Source organism: Eurytemora carolleeae, unplaced genomic scaffold (genome assembly GCF_000591075.1).
Source record: "Eurytemora carolleeae unplaced genomic scaffold, Eaff_2.0 scaffold532, whole genome shotgun sequence".
Lineage (NCBI taxonomy): Eukaryota > Metazoa > Arthropoda > Copepoda > Calanoida > Temoridae > Eurytemora > Eurytemora carolleeae.
Genome location: NW_019396726.1, coordinates 78782 through 100472, shown reverse-complemented (window position 1 = coordinate 100472; position 21691 = coordinate 78782). Strand labels below are relative to the sequence as shown.

The 21691-nt window shown below is 33.1% G+C and overlaps 1 protein-coding gene across 2 annotated transcripts; it reads right to left on the bottom strand.

Moving 5' to 3' along the window:
* Positions 1-12831: 12831 nt before the first annotated feature.
* On the bottom strand, positions 12832-19457 carry LOC111707852 (facilitated trehalose transporter Tret1). 2 transcript variants are annotated; one of them, XM_023481032.1, is made up of 8 exons: positions 19393-19457; positions 15907-16031; positions 15688-15828; positions 14600-15328; positions 14017-14077; positions 13728-13861; positions 13331-13414; positions 12832-13143 (listed from the first exon to the last, which is right to left on the bottom strand). In XM_023481032.1, the coding sequence occupies exons 2-8, from the start codon at positions 15956-15958 to the stop codon at positions 12926-12928; spliced, it is 1419 nt and encodes a 472-aa protein (XP_023336800.1). In that variant the 5' UTR covers positions 15959-16031; positions 19393-19457; the 3' UTR covers positions 12832-12925. The 2 variants fall into 2 exon arrangements, with proteins under 2 accessions (XP_023336800.1, XP_023336801.1); XM_023481033.1 differs by lacking the exon at positions 19393-19457 and having other exon boundaries at positions 15930-16022.
* Between the last annotated feature and the right edge of the window lie 2234 nt (positions 19458-21691).

Here is a 21691-nt window from a genome sequence, read left to right as displayed (position 1 = left end):
ATGACACTTTCTTTTATTTAGGGTTAGGTTAGGTTAAGACACTTTCCTTGTCGTCAATAAATAAAATATTAAATAAATCTAATATTGAAATGACATTATTTAGAAGTAAAAAAATGTATTTTTCATTGTCCATACCCTTTTTTTCTATTAAAAAAAACTCTAATTGTAATGACATTGACTATTATTTTAGAATTTGAATCATTTAGAATATGTTGACTTAAAATCTAAAATATCTGAAGTATCTGCACATTTAAATTATTTTCGTGCAAATTTAAAAGATATTCAATTTTAAAATCAACCTTTTTTAAAAAAACAAACAATGTAACAACTCGCTATTCAGGGCCTGAATAGTTCAGGGGTAATTACCTCCAAGATTCTAATTCTAGAGGGAGGGGGTAATTACCCCCAAGATTCTAGGGGGGGAGTGCATTGAGTACTAATTAGATGTTGCATCGCAATATTACTATGTTGAGAACTATATTGGTGCTATGAGTGCTATGGCTGTAGATTAATGAATAAATAATAATCTTATGGAACTTAGAAAAATGTATTTTTTTTCAAGTTTTATGCAAACCTAAAAATATGTATATTTTCGTAAATTTCATACCAAGAAATGTTTTAAAGCTTTTAGGTTTTTATTTAACGTATTTTTACGTATTTTTTAGGGGTTTTCTTTACTTAAAAAGTTGTATAGTTCTGTAAGAAATTTAATGCAAACATTTTGGAATATGCAATGTTTCAAGATTGCTATCATTTTTGAGTAAATTGATGTTTTCATTAGAATCGATGTCAGTAAGTTCTCGATTTTTTGATAAATAGAAGTTTTACTTTGACAGTCTTGTAACAGGTAAAATGGTAATTGTATAAATTGAATCCATAATTGTTGAAAGTACAGACAAAATGTATATATTAATGTTGATTTAGATGGATACAGGTGAAGGAATGTTGATGGTGTGAATTTCTGTGGACAGAAAATTGGATTAATAATTGGATAATTAATATCAATGAATATGGATTTAAGAAAATTGTGGAATTAGTTGTGTAGAAATGAAGGAAGGGGTTACTTCAGGTATTTGTTCCTGGGGGAGCTCAGCACCCTTTGGGGTCTGAAAACCCCCTGAATTCAATAAATTTTACTGGTCCAGGGGGGGGGGGCTTAGCCCCACTCCCCCCCCCCTGAATACACCTCTGAACAATGCCCATGCAAAATTATAGTCCACTTATTAACATTTTGGTTTTAGAATATGTATTTTTACGTATATATAAAACCTAAAAATTCCAAAAATTAAGAAATGTTAGGATTTTTTCAAACCTAACAAAAATTCCTGATTCATTGGATTTTTTAGATTTTTTACATACACATTTTTACGTTTGTTAAATATGTATTTATACGGATATAATAACATTTTGGTTTTAGAATATGTATTTTTACGTATATATAAAACCTAAAAATTCCAAAAATTAAGAAATGTTAGGATTTTTTCAAACCTAAATCTACGTATAGGAAAAACCTAAAAATTCCTGATTCATTGGATTTTTTAGATTTTTTACATACACATTTTTACGTTTGTTAAATATGTATTTATACGGATATAAAATACGTATACGGAAAAGGTTACAAAAATATGTATGTCATACTATGTAAAATACGTATTTTTTCGTATTCCTAAACCTAAAAATATGTATATATACGTATGTCATACATATTTTTAAGTTTTTGGGGTGAGTAGGGTAGGTTAGGTAAAGACACTTTCTGGGCAGAGCGCTGCGGCTAGGACAGGCTAGGGGGCCGAGCGCTGCGGCCACGGGTTAGGTTAAGTTATGACACTTTCTTTTATTTAGTGCCGGCTTGCAACTGTTTTAAAAATTTATGAAAGTGTAATATAGCAGATGATTTTGTAGTTCAATTTTTGTAGCTCAATTTTCTTCTTACCAGTTTCGCCAATGCATATTTTTCCTGTGGGGCCCTACTAAAGAAACCAAACAGCTCGATATAAAATGGAGTACCGTCTGCAAAGCATGTATATTCATATGGTAGGGCGAACCGCGTCAGTTGTCTCTCCCTTCTATTCCTTACTCCCTGAATTTGACTGGTCTATTCCTTTTGGCTGGATGTGGCTCTGACTATTCTAAAAAGTTTATCTTCTAAACAAAGGATAACTATTCTTACTTCAATGAACAACTCAAGTCTAAAAATGCATTATTTAGAAGAAGCCTTCATGAAACATTTAAGAACAGTATTATCAAGAGTTTATGTTATATTGTAAAAAGAAAGTGGCTGGAACATGGAACATATTTGTTTTCTTTAACGATAAAGTAAAAATTTGGTACAAATGTTTCTTTCCAGTTTTATATGCATTAAATAATGTTAAATTCAAAATTCTTTTGCAAATCTAGGTTTTGAGATAGAGGAGAGGTTTACGTGGCAAATAAGAATATAGAACACAAAAATACTAAATGGTAAAGCACCCATCGGGTTTAATTTTAGTTTTCAAACTAGAAGAGAAAGAAAAGACCATCTTTAAATGATAGAAATTTACTTGAAAATATATTCTTTCGCATACGAAATTTGATTTCACATGTAAAGGAAAGTATAGAAAAAAAATTTGTTCTCCCTCCCATGTTCAAAGGAATTGAGTTTTTGCCACAACCTAAATTTTTCTAATTCTTTTCTAATTCTAAACCAGTGGGTATAAACCTTTGATATTTCAAACTTAGATAATTTGATCTAACATAATTATTAGTTTGAAATATCTAAGGTCTACAACATTGGGTTGCCAAAATATAGGGATAAGAATATTTGAGTTTGTGGCAAAAACTCTGTTCCTTTGGACTTGGATTCTGTATAATACTTATTTATCTAATGTGCAATAAAAAGTTTTTGCTGTTATATACATCTATATAATAAAGCTATTCACTCATATATATATGTTAGCTATTGCTGGCCAAACGGATGGACCTATGGCTGAATTTGTTTAGGTAAAATAGGCTAAAAAATTCGATTTTTTCCCCAATTTCGATTTTTTCAAAAATCTATTTTTTTCTTCTTCAAAATTCAATAAAAAATGTCAAGTGTTTATAAACTCTATTGTTACATATATGAAGAATGAACTTATTTATTTTCTAGCATTGTTAGATCCTTTATTAACCCTTTTCTTAATGAGGAAGGGTGTCTACACTCTCGCCCCCCCCCCATCCTTGTTTTTGGACATAACATAAAAGGTATATGTTTGAGACTAATTTTATAATCAAGAATTCAAAACTATCTTCCAGTCATTGGATTCCAACATGTTCTTTGAGACGCCAAAGATAAATGTAATATTCCTGTTCTTCTGAACATCCATGATTTGAATTGTGATTCCTTAAGAAAACTGACTTCAGTATGTAAACGACAGAGACAAATAAGGAATTTTATTGAATCTCAAAATTTGTAATGTAGGAAAAATGGCAATATTCTTTCATTGTTGTTTATTTGTACATTAATAACATTTGTGCAAATCAGACAAAGGAGTTGAGTTTTTCCACAAAATCAGATTTTGTAATCCTTTGGCCGAATTTAAAGAATTTAAGCGGCGGGTTAGATTTAAGCCGCGGCTTAAATATGGTTGGTTTCACATAAAATTTAAACCGCGACTTAAATTCTTTAAATTCCATCTCTGATACTTTTGCAACCCGATCTTGTAGACCTTTGACATTTCAAACTAAGAATTCTGGCAGATTGAATATTCAAAATTTTAAATATAAAAGGTTTACAGCATCCGGTTGCAAAGATAAAATGATTAGAAAATTGGAGTTTGTGGCAAAAACTCAACTCCTTTGGAGTTTTATCTCCTTAAACTTACTACTACAGTCTGATTAAGGGAAAAATCTAGAACATCTTTTAAAAATGATAAACATGCCTAACGCTATTTGTGACTTTGAAAATATTTATGATTATTATAAGCTTAAATAAAGTACAATATTTTGTTCATTGTATTTAAAAATACAATTTGCAGTAAAGTTTCAGAAACACAATTCATGATAACAATGTTTCCAAAATACATAAATTGTTAAAGATTAAGAGAGGAAAATATTCAATTCTCAAACTTGGCATTGATAATAAAAGTACAAAATTTTTTTATGGATATTTATTTTATTAGAATTTTTATTGAATATAATTACTAAATTAAGAATACTTTAAAAGTTATGAAACTAATGGGAATTTCAGCGTCCTTCAAAGATTGGGAAATTTTTAACGTTTTTAGGAATTAAGCTAAGTAATTATTTATAACTTCACTTTACTTGTTAGCTTTATGAATTTTTATTTTTCTGTTTAAACGTATGGTTTTCTGAATTTTAGAACTGATTTTGACCTTGGCTTTGAACAAACTGTTAACCCTACAGTTGTTTGATTTATTAATAAAACCTCCTTTTCCGACTTATCCTAAATAGAAGTCAGAATTATTTTCTCTTTCTTTTCCATTTACTGATACCGCCGATTGAAGGATTCATAACTCTAATTAGTTAATGAGAGTTGGTTCAGAATAGACAACAAACACAAGACTGAACCCTGATTGGATTAGGCGCTAATGGACTCGGCATACAGTGGCGTGTTGACAAAATCGTTAATTTTTAGAATTATAATTATAATAGAATTTCAGGGGACTCAATTAATGAATACTTATTTTTATAAAACATGTTGCTGAGCAGAACAGTTTAGGCTTGTCTGTTTATATCCATAAACGTCAAAACCGCTGAACCGATCGGGCCAAATATTTTGTGGGACCTCACGGAAAGGTTTATTGCATGATGACCGAATTTTCAAAAAATTGCCTCAGTCAAAATTCGATATACAAAATTTTTGAAAATCCACGAATTTTTTTTTTAAATCCGCGAATTTTTTTTGTTTGTTTCACGATGATTATGATTTCAAAGAAAACATTTTTACAAATGAATTAGAAGATGGGCACGAAGCGCCCTAAAAGCCTAGTAATTAATGTTTTATTAATTATCAAATGTTTCTAATGCAGAACATGTTGGCCACGTGATGTGAAACTTTTGAAGAAAATAAGAAGTTTAAACATTTGCACAGTTTTGCAAAAATATATTCATGTTTTATGTCTACTAAGTTTTCAATTATATTATATTTTTGCACCTCAAAAATTTGAGCGAAAACTTCTTTGACAACTTTTAGGGTCTTTTAACGTAGCTTTTCGTGTTAGTTCAGAGAGAGGGCTGTAGAGGTCAATTTAAGGACTCTATATATGTCGTATGTCTGATTAAAAAGGGTGCCTCTGTATCAGATCAAGGATTGCGGAATTATCCAATTATCTTTCTAACAAGAAATTAAGTTTATACATATTTTATCTGCAGTAACTCTTGTTAAACCCCTAACCCTTAGTTTGAATACTGTAGCCCCTGTATTCCCTTGTTGTAAAACTAATCTTATTATTTTCACATTTTGGAAAGACTTTATGGGCTCGACTTTGTTGGAAAGCTTGAAATACTTATTGCCTCGGTTCGGACAATGCCACTCTATAATTTGAAATAAAGTTTATAGTCCCTTTAAAGGTACAGGGTTACCCACAAAGGATGATACTTTAAATAAGACCTAAAAGTCTAAAAATATGACGATTTTAAGCTTGATTTTTGGTTTCTGCATTCAGTTGAGTATTTTGATGATTTACTAAATGATTAAGCACAAAAATAAGAATTTGTTTGCCTTCTAGGAACCCTAAATGTAAGAAAACGGAATACAAAAATTTAATTCCGTACAATCATTTTTACAGTCTCATCCTTTGTGGGTAACCCTGTATTTCCTATTCATGTACGTACATATTGCATGGACTGTGTAGTGTATTAATTTAATTAGTATGCCTAGCTGTTGAGATAGTAATAAACCAAGAATATAGGAATTACCATTCTTATTATTACATTCATTTGATTTACTCAGAATTATATCAGATATGGTTGTTATATTATTCATTTTGTTGTTGCTTCAAAACTTATCTAAAAAAACATTTTAGTTTTATAATAATGATTTTGAAACCCCTTTATTAATTGTAAAGTTTTTTGTAAAACCAGTTTTAAAAAATTCTTTACAAAAAATGCAACATAAAAATCTTGAAGCGAATTGTGTCCATATTTGAATATGAAGTAGCTCAACACACTGAATATAATATTTAAATTAAAATAGCATGTTGAAGTAAAGAGGAAATTGGTATTCCATCCTATATATTAGTCTATAATGACAATTCTATTATTAAAAAGGACGGTAAAGGTAGGGTTGTTAATCGTTAAAAAAAACGTTCGAGTAAACTATCGTTTTTTGTATTGTTGATATTTTTATTTTCGTTCTTAAAATCGACCGTTTTTTTGTTCTCCGTATTTTCTTCATCGTTTTTAAAACAAATGATCGTTTTTGAAAACAACCATTTTATAAAAAAAAACTATATTTTGATAAAAAAAAACAATCGTTTAATTCTCAGTTTTTTTCTTTTGTCGTTTTTAATACGAAACGATAATTTTTTTAAAAGAGTTGAAAGTATCGGACAGCTAAACTTTACAAAGTAAGTAAGTAAGTAATTATTTATTCATGACATATTATAACGTAAACATACAAAATCAAGTTTTTGAAGAAAAACATTTATAACCCTTCAAAAATAGAAGTTGGGGGAATATATTCCCCAATTCTAAGCAGGAAAATTCCATTTTCACTGTTTACATTACATTTAAAAACTGGTGGTAGATCGTTAGTATTTTTCGACAATGAACCCACTAACTAAATTAATTTTAATATTGAAAAATTAAAACAGGTTTTAAGGGTTGTTTAATTTTTTGCACAAAACAAGCAGATAGATAGATAAAAACTGTCTTATTTTATGATTAAAGAAGCTTTGGAAAATCTTTTAAATGGACTGCAGTATATCTTCAGAGAATGCAAATATGGTACCACCCTTTAAACCTTTTAAAAGGTTTGTTAAAGATAATACAACTTTTTGAAACAATTATCAATGTTGCTTGAAATGCTCATGGTATATTATCCTAAACAGATTTCGAAAAACTAATATCTATTAATTTTAATTTAACTAGGCATCGTTGTGTCAGTTAGATCAGAGCAAACGCATTTGCGTCTTTTCACTGTGTTGAGGTGTGATATGGTCCTATTAAGTTCCATAAGATTATTATTTATTCATGATTCTACTAGACATAGCACTCATAGCACCATATACTTCTCAACATAGTAATATTGCAATACAACATCTAATTAGAACTCAATGCACTCGGTCGGAAATTTCTAATTTTTAATAGTACCATTCTTTTATCTCACAATTTTATAATTTCACTGTTCTTTCGGCATGGCAAAATCAGGATTATATATACAAAATACAGTCTTCTGAGGACTTGAACTTTAAAGAATGGCCAACATACTTGCAAGTCCACCAGAAGTTAGTTCAATATTAAACCGTAAAATTAATGGCATTAACTGATGAAGCAATACAACCATATTCAAAAATTATAAATCAAATTCTGGAATTTAACATCTGCATTTATGACTTTTTAATGTATTTTTCATGCTAAAATTTATTTTATTAACATTTATATTAACTAGCCTTAAAGGGCGCTTCGCGCCCATCTTCTAAATTAATTGTGAACATGTTCTCTTTGTGTACATCGTAAAACAAAACAAAAATAATTCGCGGATTTTCACTAAAAATTTCGTGGATTTTCAAAATTTTCAAAAATTTAATGACGATCAAATTTTTATTGAGACAAATATTTAAAATTTCAATCATTCATAAACCTTCCCTGGGGTCCCTAGATGTCCCACAAAAAATTTGGGCCCGATCGGTTCAGCCGTTTTGACTTTTATTGGATACAAACAGACAGACAAACAGACAGACAAGCCAAATTTATATATAGATATTAAAGTATATGGGTGTCTTTATGTTTGTAAACAGTAGACTAATTTAACAAGAAGAGAACTCTCCCATGGTGAGATATTAAACTTATACCGTAAAATCTGCTGGAGGTGACGTTTAAACTTCTCCGTTGCAATACTGCTCTAATTAGTGGTCTGCAACATACCGATACAGAGTAGCAATATCCAAATCAAGCGTAGTGAAAGACAATTAATTAATTTCACGTCACATTTATATTTTACTTCTTTGATATTTTGATAGTGTTATCACTATTCATTAACCCTATCAAGGTTGGAGGGGGGGGAGGGGTCCAAAACACACACACCCCTGTGGTTTTTTTCAAAATAACTTAAAAGCAGCATACATTACAACGCAAAAACGTCTTTACTTTTTTAGCATCATTATTTGTGAACAAATTTGGCCATTTTTTTTTTGATGCATAGGGTAGGGTAGAGGACAGCCAAATGACTGGTCGGTGTTTAAAAAAAAACCGAAATACTTAATAACTGTTATATTAATTAAACTACAGTCTATATATTTGAAAAGTGATTGAAAAAATTAATGTTATAACATGTGTCACATGTAAATATTTGTGAAATTTTAAATAATTATTTTGAACATTTTTTCGACGTACTTTCTTTTTTAACCATGCATTAAAGTTGGAGGTCTAATTGTTTAATGAGCAGGCCGTGTACAGGTTGACTAAGGACATGTTTCACACTCCCCTATCTCAACTCGAAGGGCAAAAACCTCCCCCCAACCTTAATACACAAAAATAGCCCAACCGGGATAGGGTTAAGCCAAAATATGGGTTAACTTACAATCATAGTACTTTCCAGCGTAATTCAGCTCTTGTAACGAGCAAGGTAATAATGCAAGGAAAGTTAATTGCAGTTGCGTATACTCTGCGTAAATATTGAAACCAGTTCTCTCTGAGCAGAATTTGTAAACAAGAATAGATGCATCAGTGTTCGTTTAGTATCCGAGAAGGTTAAAATCATTAAATTTTGACAATTTTGATAATTCACATAATAGTTTCCTATGACAAGAATATTTCATTGATTTTTCATGTAAAAGATGGATCCCATGTCAAGCTTCGACATCCGTCTTGTGTTTACATTACCGCTCATAGACAGTACTCTGCAGTACAATATATGCGTACACCTCTGAAATAACTTTCCTTGCATTAGGACCTTGGTAACGCGGAGGGAATTTTGAGGAGGAAGGGTAAGAAAGAAGTTTTAAGAAGGGAGGGTGATGGTGGAAGGAGATATTATGATACTACAGGAGATAACATGATAGTACAGGAGATAACATGAAAGTACAGGAGAAAACATGATACTACAGGAGATATTATGATACTACAGGAGATAACATGAAAGTACAGGAGAAAACATGATACTACAGGAGATATTATGATACTACAGGAGATAACATGATACTACAGGAGATAACATGATACTACAAGAGATAATATCATTCTTAAGGAAATAAAATTACATTCCCAAGAGATAACATAATAGTGAAGAGATGAGATAAAATTTAACTACAGCATTTTACTCAAGCATTTTTATTTTAGCAACTAGTTTTTGTTCAACTATGTATATACAGGTAATACAGGGAATACAGGGAATACAGAGAATACATGGCATATAGGGAATAAAAGGAATACAAGGAGTATTTTCTGTTATCCCCTTTTTCCATGTATTTCTTGTATTCCCTGTATTTCTTGTATTTACTGTATATCATGTATTCCCTGTATTCCTGAATTCCCTATATTACCTGTATTCCCTGTATTCCCTGTATTCCCTGTATTCCTATATTCCCTGTATTTCCTGAATTCCCCGTATTCTCTGTGTGTTCCTGTATTTCTGTATTGCCTGTTTTCCATGTAATCCCTGTTTTTTCTGTATTCTCTGTATTTTCTGTATTTTCTGTATTCTCTGTATTTCCTGTATTTCCTGTTTTCCCTGTATTCTCTGTATTTCCCGTATTCCTCGTGTTCTCTGTGTTCCCTGTATTCTCTGTAAACTCTGAATTCCATGTATTCACTGTATTCCCTGTGTTCTCTGTGTTCCATGCATTCCACATATTCCCTGTATTAACTTTATTCCCTGTATTCTTTTTATTATCTGTATTCAATGTATTCCCTTTATTCCCTGTATATTCTGTGTTCCCTGTATTCCCTGTATTCTCTGTTTTTCATGTATTCCCTGTATTCCATTTATCATATTTTATGGGAGTAAACATTAAACGAGGAGATTAAAAGAAATAACACTTGAGACTACAAAAGATTTCAATCGATTAGAAAAAAACATTGCAGATGAAAACAATTCTTATACATGTTTTATGATACACTAATCTGTTGAAGTTTATCAGTAATTAGTTTTAAGACAGTTTTAATTCCTTGAAAACAAGTAATGTAATAATTGTAAGAGGTTTGGTGATATGCAATACATTTACAAGTGTGTATAAAGAGGGGTCTAAATGCCCCTGCGCTCACTCGGTTAAAAGTATATGTAAGAACCATCCACTACATAGTTCTTAACCGGTATAGAATCCTGTAATATGAGAAGTTTAGATGTGTGTGCAATTTAAAGATAGTGCAAGCAAGATTTCTACACAGACAAGATTTTTACCCATTTACCGACGGCTAAGAACCAAGGACACGAAGGGGTGTCTGTGTGTGTGTACGGGTATGGACGGATATAGGAAGAGATTTATCTGACACAAAGATATAATACTTAGTCTAGAAACTTTTATTTTAGTCTTTTATTCTTCCTTTCAGACATCGGATACCCCCCCCCCCCTTTCCGCATGTTCTCTTAATCTAACCCATCTGTTCTCAACTTTTATCCTTCAGTTGTTCTCTATCGTTCCTGTTCTCTATCCATCCTGTTCTCTCGTTTAGCTATCCTTCCTGTTCTCCATCCTTCCTTTTCTCTATCCTTCCTGTTTTATATCCTTCCTTTTCTTTATTCTTCCTGTTCTCTAGCAATCCTTCCTGTTCTCTATCATTCCTGTTCTCTATCCTTCCTGTTCTCTAGCTATCCTTCCTGTTCTCTATTCTTCCTGTTCTCTAGCTATCCTTCCTGTTCTCTATCATTCCTGTTCTCTATCCTTCCTGTTCTCTAGCTATCCTTCCTGTTCTCTATCCTTCCTGTTCTATATCCTTTCAGTTCTCTAGCTATCCTTCCTGTTCTCTATCCTCCCTGTTCTCCAGCTATCCTTCCTGTTCTCCATCCTTAATGTTCTCTATCCTTCATGTTCTCCACCCTTCCTGTTCTCAGTCTATCCTTGCTGTTCTCTATCCTTCCTGTTCTCCACCCTTCCTGTTCTCTATCCTCCATGTTCTCCATTCTTCCTGTTCTCTATCATTCATGTTCTTCACCCTTCCTGTTCTCTATCCTTCCTGTTCTCTATCCTTCCTATTCAACATCTATCCTGTTCTCTATTCTACCTGTTCTCTATCCTCCATGTTCTCTATCCTTCCTGTTCTACATCCTTCCTGTTCTCCATCCATCCTGTTCTCTATCCTTCCCGTTCTTTATCTTCCATGTTCTCTATCCTTCCTGTTCTCTATCTTTCCTGGTGTCTATCCTTCCTGTTCTCTATCATTCCTGTTCTCTATCTTTCCTGGTCTCTATCCTTCCTGGTCTCTATCCTTCCTGTTCTCTATCTTTCCTGGTGTCTATTCTTCCTATTTTCTATCTTTCCATGGTGTCTATTCTTCCTATTCTCTATCTTTCCTGGTGCCAATTCTTCCTATTCTCAATCTTTTCTGGTGTTTATTCTTCCTATTCTCTATCTTTCCTGGTGTCTATTCTTCCAATTTTCTATCTTTCCTGGTGTCTACTCTTCCTATTTTTTACCTTTCCTGGTGTCTATTCTTCCTGTGCTCTATCTTTCCTGGTGTCTATTCTTCCAATTTTCTATCTTTCCTGGTGTCTACTCTTCCTATTTTTTACCTTTCCTGGTGTCTATTCTTCCTGTGCTCTATCTTTCCTGGTGTCTTTTCTTCCTATTTTCTATCTTTCCTGGTGTCTACTCTTCCTGTGCTCTATCTTTCCTGGTGTCTATTCTTCCTATTTTCTATCTTTCCTGGTGTCTATTCTTCCTGTGCTCTATCTTTCCTGGTATCTTCCATAAATCTTCCTTTTCTCTACCTATCCTTCGTGTGTTCTATCCTATCCTATCCTATCCTTTCATGATAATATCAAGTAAGTATGTCGTCTTCCAAAAGAAACTTTTAAAGCCATTTCTAAGAACTGTGATATGTGATGAAAAAAGGAGAAAACAAATTTAACTGTGGTCGTTCCAGGTTCCTTGAAAATATGGGTGACAGATTTTTTTCTATTTTTTTTTAAATAGAGCGCTGAGGATTCTAGAATTTGTGACTGGCTGATATATTTCTCTGTTTTTAAAGGTTTCAATATCCAATGTTTACACTTTTAAATTCGAAGTTTAGTTCTTATATACAGAGCGTCCCATATAATATTAGATTATCTATAATCTTTAACGACAAAATACAAACAAAATACTGGAAAGAAGGAGCATTTTCTACAAAAAAAAATATATATATATTAGACTTATTAAATTTTTCAAAATGATTCATTCTTCATTCGCGGTCTAATTGAAACTATTAACGCACGATGATTTAGGGCAAATACATTGAATCCTACTGTATCACTACGTATATTAGAAATGCGTGCACCTTTAGTTTTTTATTGTAATTAGGGTTTTAAGCGAAAAGGGTAAATCGCCTCCCAAAATTCGCGAGAAAAAAAGTTTCGCCAAAAATTTCTAACTTCTTGCGAAAATTTTGGCTTTTTTCACAAAATTTTGCTTTAATCTGTTTTACGAAAAATACGAAATTTTCGCAAAACAAGAAATGCAAAGGATACAGGTCTTATAGCTCATTAAATAAAGATTAAATTTTCCTAATCCAATTTATTCAAAGTTTACAATTTTTTAAAGATATCTTAAATATCTTAAATGGTCACCACATGTTTGGAAAAACTCTTTTACTTTTTAAGAGATTCATCCGCCTTTAGATTTTCTTTCTTTTTGAAGAGCTCTCTGATCTGCAGTATAGACAATCCTTTAGTTTCCGGCATAAGGATTAAATAAAATCCACATGTAAGGAAGCAGACAGCAGAGAAGAGCCAGTAGGTTCCGTGAGGATGGATGTAAGACGATAAGGTTGGAAATATCAGAGTCACCATAAAAACAGCTGCGGTAGCTGCGCATGAAAATTTGGTGGATTAATAGGTATTTTTATCAATTTACATAAAATCTATATAATTGACTTTTTTTGTATCGAATTAATGAGAAGGGAAAACAGCTAAACCAATCAGGCCCAATTTTCCATGAGGAGGTGGTCAGAATTTTGGCGGAAGAAAGTATCTTTGATTTTTATGTATACTCACCAATGGACGTAGATATTCCTGCAAATACTTTATACTCAGGAGGAATAAGCTCACCCATCCAAACCCACTGAAGAGGTCCAGAACCTGAAGAAAGAGAATCCATAAAAACAACATAATATCATTTATCAAAGAACCTTTTTCTAATCCATATATCTTTTCTTCCCAATGTCGCAGACCTTAGATATTTCAAACTATTAGTTCTGTTGGATCAAAGATTGTAACTTCAAAGGGTTATACCTAGCTATAGGTAAGATAAAGGTTTTTAAATCAATTACTTTTGTTTCAAGTATTGAGAAAAGCTTGATATACTAAATACGATATATTCAAAAGTTACAAACCTTAAAAAATTAAACCTCCACTTTTACCAAAAAATCCTATTTGTAAACAAAAGTCCTACCTGCACCAAACCCAAATGTATAAAGAATAATTGCCACAAGTGGTATTATTGTCAGTCCGGGGAATTCATATTTAACATGCTGGCAGAACATAGCAAAGCCCAGTAGTCCCATGGAGAAACCCATAACAGCAGTACTGCATAGAAGATAGTAAAGTGGTTATTAGTCATTTGATGATACAAAATATCAAAATTAACAAACGGCTCAAAGATGTCTCTAAAATCAAACTAAATGAGCAGATACTTCAGAATAGGTTGAATACTATAGATTTCAAGTAAAAGACTCTTCTACCTTACTGCAGCTAACATCACTCTTGGAACTTTATGGATAAAAAAAATGGCAAATACTCCACCTGCAAATTAGATTAATTAAAGGGCTAATATAATCTTAGCTTAGCTGGGAACTTTTATGTTGGATATCCACAATCCCAAATGCCTAATCTTGATATTCACAATGGGCACTTTTAAATTTTATGCAGAAATTGCTTTATCTTTTTATCTTGGATATCAGAAATTCTTTGTATTCTCATTGGTGGACTGCAATGTTAATTGGTTTCTGATTGGCTGTTTTTTGTCCCACAGACAACACTATCAACATGGATATCAAATAAAATTTCCTAGCTCTGATTTGATAAGAATGCACACTTGCATAAAACATAAAACAAGCATGGTCTTGATAACATTTGAAGGTTGGTTTTGTCTTTTTTGAAATTTTTTGCATAGTAAATGCCTTTTTTAGCATAGTTTTGTAAATCCATTTCAACTAGAGGGTTTGATGACTTTAATCAAAAAAAAAATTAAAGGTTATTTTTAAAAATAATTTTGAGTAAATTTTTTTTAATGCTGGTTAGGTAAATAAGTCCTGCTTTACTCACCTAAGACTCTGATGAATCCCATGATGATTGTTGCAATGTATTTATCAACTTGAACTCCAGTAGCTTGAAATATTTCCACTGCGTAGAAAACAATAGCGAAAGGTCCAGCCATCATCGTCAGAATAAAGTTAGTCACCACAAGTAAAACTGGTTTGTAAACATCGGGATGTGTGAAGTTTTGAAATGCTTCACATAAAGATAAAGCGCTCTCCTGCTTCTCTTGAACTTTTCTGAGATTATCTAACTCCACCTCCACATCATCAGTTCCCCTCAGCCACTGTAATGCTTCTCTAGCTTCCTTAACACCTGAGTGTCCCAGTAACCAAACTGGAGATTCAGGAATAAATACTAGGTTGCAACTATGAAAAAGAAGGATTGAAACTGGGACTACTGGAACTATTCTCCAGTTTAGAACAGCTCCAAACATGTAGACGAGTAGAACACCTGAGCTTACCATCAGGGTGAATAGAGATAGAAATATACCTCGTCTTGAAGTTGAACTAAACTGGGAAACCAGCATACTGCAATTAGCAGATAACATGCAGGACCCTACACCAACCATAATCCTTCCAATTATCAAGAAGTATATGCTGGGAGAGAAAGCTATCGTCAACCATCCAATGATGTTTGGGACTGTAGCAATCAGAATGGCTTTCCTAGGTCCGAATGCACTGGCAAAGAAACCTCCAATCAAGGCACCAAAAAGCTGGCCAATATTCACAGAGCTTGCTTAATTAGTATTTTATTAATAATTTGATGTTGATCTATAAAAAAAGAAACTGACCATGGAGCACTTTGTCAACAGACAAATTTATAAGATTTTTTTTTTCACTGAAAAAGCTTAGAGAGCATTATCCGTGTAAATGTCTGTGGAAGGTACAAAATAATGTCATTCAAGTGATTGTTCTCTCTATGTAATTTTTTCCTTTTAAATGGACTTTTGACATCATTTCAATATAACAATGCATTTAAAGAGACACAGGGCGTTACACTTTAAACTTTCATTTTAATTTAAAACATATTCAGAAAGAAAAGCAAAGATCTCTTCCCAAGTATGCAACAAATAAAAATGGGTATTAAAATATTACCAAACCAATTAAGCTGCTCTGACGATGTTTCAATTGGATCAAACAGAGAGGTGGAGTTTGCGCCATGATGTAGTAACTCCTGCTTTATATCAGGTATAGCTATTGCTGAATATCCCATACTCATCCCATTACCAAGGACACCTGATATATAAAACTAAAGATGTAAAAAACAATGATTCAGTTTTCTTCCAATTTAATGTTCAAAACAAATCTGCTTACCGGCATATAGGGTAAAAATTGACCTGATCTCTCTTGAAACCGCTGAATTCATAATGCATATAGTTCTTAAGGGATTTATTATGCATGTGTTCCAGCAGCAGTTATATGCTGAGACAGGAAACTGCCTGAAAGCATGGATCTTTTATAGTTATTGTCTAATGAATGTTTAAAAAAATATAAAACTTGTAACGTTTTCATTTTTTTTAATGATCGTTTCGTTATGAAAACGACGACGAAAAATCGAAAACAAAACGATAGTTTCTATAAAACTCGTCGTTTCGTTAACAATCGTTAACGACAACCCTTCGTTAATGATGGTTAACGACGAATTTTTGTTGAAGATCGTTAACGACGAACCTTTGTTAACGATCGTTAACGACAACCCATCGTTAACGAAAAGAGGAAACCGACCTTAAGGGCATCTGTACTTATCATTGAGTAGTTTTTAAGAAAATATCAAAAAGTTTTAGATCCTTTACAACCAGGGGGCGGGCAAAACTCTCCTAATTTTGCCTGGCTAGATTTTGAATAAAGAGGTTCTAAAAACTGGAAAATATGAAGAAACTAAATAAAATAATATTTCATAACAAAAATATTGATATCCACAAAACTGCCTAACCCCATTCATGAAACCCGGGTTCCAAAATTGGTTTTCATAATGATACCCTGTCTTAAGTTTTGGGCTCAGGGGGCGGAAACGTCATGTGTGTGTGGCTGTACCAAAAGAGTGTGTGTCAGTTTACTGTACCAAAGGTTTGTACTGTAGGTTTATACAGTACGTAAGAGTCTCGGGATTTGTACAGTCTAGGAGAATACATTTGTTTATTGTTAATTGTTTACTTAAACAATTGTTTAATATACATGTAATATATTATTTACATATTTAAGTCAACACTATAAAGCCATATTTCCATGCAAAGAATATAATTTTATTAAAGTTTACAATAAACTACTCGTTATTCAAATTTAATTATAATCGACGACATTGTTCTACAATTTCCTTGACTGTAGTCATGTTGTGTGTCTGTACCAGAAAAGTGTGTGTCAGTTTACTGTACTGGTCTGCAAAGCAGTGCGACTGGCTTTCTCTTGCCGGACCAGCGCCATTTCCTTTCCCTTTATTCCTGTTCCCTGAAATTTGTCGAAAAATGTTTCCTTATGACTGAGTTGGTATCATAGAGTACAGTGGGTTTAATCCTAAGTACATCTATTTGTACGGTATTGAGTGGACAGTTAATTTTAATATTTTTCAACAATGAGATATTGTAGTGTCAAAAATTGTGAAGGATTTTATTTTTTTCTCTATTTGTCATGTCTCATTTTTATACAAAAATCATATGGACTTGTTTTCTTTGCTTTCACTTTCAAACAATAACTTTCAAAACTGAATAATGATCTACGAATTATGATCCCCCAGGTAGAATTTCTGATCGGGTCATTGTGTACAGGGGCTGTACAACAAGAAGTCTAAAATTCCAGATGCCCCCTCTAATACTAATATCTCGATGTTCACAACTGTTTAACTTCTTGTAAGACGACATTCAATAAAGCTGCATGTATCTGTCGGTATTATACAATCCAGATACAAGCTTTATATCTATCGGTATTATTCAATCCAGATACAAGCTCAGTAACTGTCAGTATTATTCAATCCAGACACAAGCTCCGTATCTGTCAGTATTATTCAATCCAGACACAAGCTCAGTAACTGTCAGTATTATTCAACATAGATACATTATCTGTATTCGTCAGTATCTATCAATCCAGATACAATATCTGTATTCGTCAGTATCTATCAATACAGATACAATATCTGTATTCGTCAGTATCTATCAATCCAGATACAACCTCTGTATTCGTCAGTATCTATCAATCCAGATACAACCTCTGTATTCGTCAGTATCTATCATTCGAGATACAACCTCTGTATTCGTCAGTATCTATCAATCCAGATACAACCTCTGTATTCGTCAGTATCTATCAATGGAGATACAACCTCTGTATTCGTCAGTACCTATCAATCCAGATACAACCTCTGTATTCGTCAGTATCTATCAATCGAGATACAACCTCTGTATTCGTCAGTATCTATGAATCCAGATACAACCTCTGTATTCGTCATTATCTATCAATCCAGATACAACCTCTGTATTTGTCAGTATCTATCAATCCAGATACAACCTCTGTATTCGTCAGTATCTATCAATCCAGATACAACCTCTGTATTCGTCAGTATCTATCTATCCAGATACAACCTCTGTATTCGTCAGTATCTATCAATCCAGATACAAACTCTGTATTCGTCAGTATCTGTCAATCGAGATACAACTCGCACTAGAACTCAATGTTCTACAATAATACCTTAGTCTGTATCAATCCTGATACAACATTCTCTGTATTTCTTTAGTATGTATCGTACAGATACAACTTTAGCGGACTCTATGCTCTCTACACGAGGATTAATATGTGATAGGTTTTCTCAGAAATTAACGAACGTAGTTAGGATACAGATAACATAGATTTATATACAAGATAAAGAACTCATGATCATGTCCGAATTTTAATACAGACTAACTTTAAATGGTTTTAGGTACTGAAAAGTGACAAAAATGTTTTAAAAATAAGGCACTTATTATAATACTGAGGTAATCAGATCTAAATAAGATCTATCATAATAAAGGGACTGTAAGCATAATTTCTAGTGATCCTCCATGCACAGATGGCAATGCCCGATTCACAGCGGTACCATTAAAAGCTTTGTCGCATCAAGTATGAATAAGATAGTAATGTTTATAATTTTGAAAACTGATTTTTTTTAAATTGAGGTTCCGAAACAAAAATGACCTGTGCATTGTATATATATAATTAAACTATTTTAAACCTAGAGAAACAACAATATCTTTCACATTATTGATCAGAAAAATAGAATTAAACTGTTTTAAACCTAGAGAAACAACAATATCTTTCACATTATTGATCAGAAAAAGTACTGCAGTTGTGAATCGGGCATTGACATCTTAACATGAAGGGTCACTTGAAATTGCACTTACAGTCCCTTTAAGATGTGTAAATGTCTATTTCTAAGAAGTAAAAATAAACAATAAGTGTTAAAAAAGCGACTGTTCAAGTGCAGCCCAAGTTACAGAATTGTTGGACGCTGCGTTAGAGCCATGAATGAGGAAGATACATATTTTTTATTTTGAAGCATGTGTCGTGTTTTAATAATTTCCTTTTGGCTTTGTTGCATAAATAGGAAAATATGAATTTTCCCCAACTTTAGGTTTGAAGGGTACTGTTGGGAATCGGTCATGGAACTCTTTATAAGTCGACTAGGTTCTTTCAGCTTCTCTCTTTGAGCATAAAACAGTCCTTGTAACTCCTAAGCTGGCAGTTGAAGAAAAGTAAACTTAAAACATATTTCAATTATATAGAAACTATTTCTTATATTAAGATATATGTAAATACTCGTTTATAATTTAAATTCACCTTTGTTGATAAACAATAGACTAGGGATGCATTCAAGAACTCTCATGAATAAATTAAATAAAGCCGGACATGTTCTAAAAAATAAATGAAGATTTCATATTATACATTTATTGTTACACGGCTTATTTCCATTTTCTTTTTTAAAACATTTTTATCTAAAAAGCTGCATCACAAAACTATGTGAATGCGCATTTGGGCAACATATTTCATTTTTATGAAACTGGATTTTTTCTAAACAAAAAATCCACATTTCCTGTAGCCAGTTAATTACAAAATAAAATCTTTCATTTATCAATTATTTGGCAAATTCTGATTATCAACTAAATTAAAACATCTTCAGGATTTTAGCTTTGTAGTTGCATTATTTTTGTTTTTGTATAAATTGCATATTTATGAATTATGCAATTATTAAACCGGGAAGATATATGAAAAAATTCTAATGTAGACGTAAAATTTCCATTGAACCAAGTTTAGGATCCATTGAACCATGTATAGTATCCATTAAATCAGGACTAGGATCTATTGAACCAGGTCTAGAATCCATTGAACCAGGTCTAGGATCCATTTAACCAAGTCTAGGATCCTTTGAACCAAGTCTAGGATCCATTGCATCAATCCTAGGAACCATTGAAACAAGTCTAAAATCCTTTGAACCAAGTCTAGGATCCATTGAACCACGTATAGGATCCATATCGAACCAGGTCTAGGATCCATGGAACCAGGTCTAGAATCCATTGAACCACGTATAGGATTCATTGAACCACGTACAGGATCCATGGAACCAGGTCTAGGATCCATTGAATAAAGTCTAGGATCCATTAAACTAATTCTAGGATCCATTGAACCAGGTCTAGGATCCAATAAACCAATCCTAGAAACCATTGAAGCAAGTCTAGGATCCTTTGAACCAAGTCTAGGATCTATTGAACCACGTGTAGGATCCATTGAACCACGTATAGGATCCATGGAACCAGGTCTAGGCTAAATTGAACTAATTCTAGGATCCATTGAACAAGGTCTAGGATCCATTGAACCAATCCTAGGAACCATTGAAACAAGTCTAGGATCCATTGAACCAAGTCTAGGATCCTTTGAACCAAGTCTTGAATCCATTGAACCAATTCTAGGATCCATTGAACCAGATCTAGGCTCCATTGAAACAAGTCTAGGATCCATTAAACCACGTAAAGGATCGATTGAACCAGGTCTAGGATCCAATGAACCACGTCTAGGATACATTGAACCACGTTAGGATATATTGAACCAAGTCTAGGATCCATTGAAACAGGTCTAAGATCCAATGAACCACGTATAGGATCCATGGAACTAGGTCTAGGATCCATTGAACCAGGTCTAGGATCCATTGAACCACGTATAGGATCCATGGAACAAGGTCCAGGATCGATTGAACCAAGTCTAAGATNGCCAAAAAAATTTAAAAAAGGTATTAATATATTGTGCCCCCCCCCCCTAAGCAAAAGCCCTCGTACGCATCTGTTTAATAGGATCCATTGAACCAAGTTTAGGAACTATTGAATAAAGTCTAGGATCCATTAAACCAGGTCTAGGATCCATTAAAACAAGTCTAGGATCAATCAAAACAGGTCTAGGATCAATTGAACCAAGTCTATGATCCAATGAAACAAGTCTAGGATCCATTGAACCACGTATATGATCCATTGAACCAGGTCTAGGATCCATTGAACCGAGACTAGGATCCAATGAACCAAGTCTAGGATCCATTGAACCAAGTCTAGGATCCATTCAACCAAGTCTAGGATCCATTGAACCAAGTATAGAATCCATTGAACCAAGTCTTGGATCCACTGAACCAAGTCTAAGATCCATTGAACCAATTCTAGGATCCATTGAACCAGGTCTAGGATCCATTGAACCAAGTCTAGGATCCACTGAACCAAGTCTAAGATCCATTGAACCAATTCTAGAATCCATTGAACCAGGTCTAGGATCCAATGAACCAAGTCTAGGAACCACTGAACCAATTCTAGGATCCATTGAACCAGGTCTAGGATCCATTGAACCAAGTCTAGGATCCATTGAACCAAGTCTAAGATCCATTGAACCAGGTCTAGGATCCATTGAACCAAGTCTAGGATCCAATGAACAAAGTCTAGGAACCACTGAACCAATTCTAGGATCCATTGAACCAAGTCTAGGATCCATTTAACCAAGTCTAGGATCCATTGAACCAAGTCTAGGATCCATTAAACCAAGTCTAGGATCCATTGAACCAGGTCTAGGAACCACTGAACCAAGTCTAGGATCCATTGAACCAAGT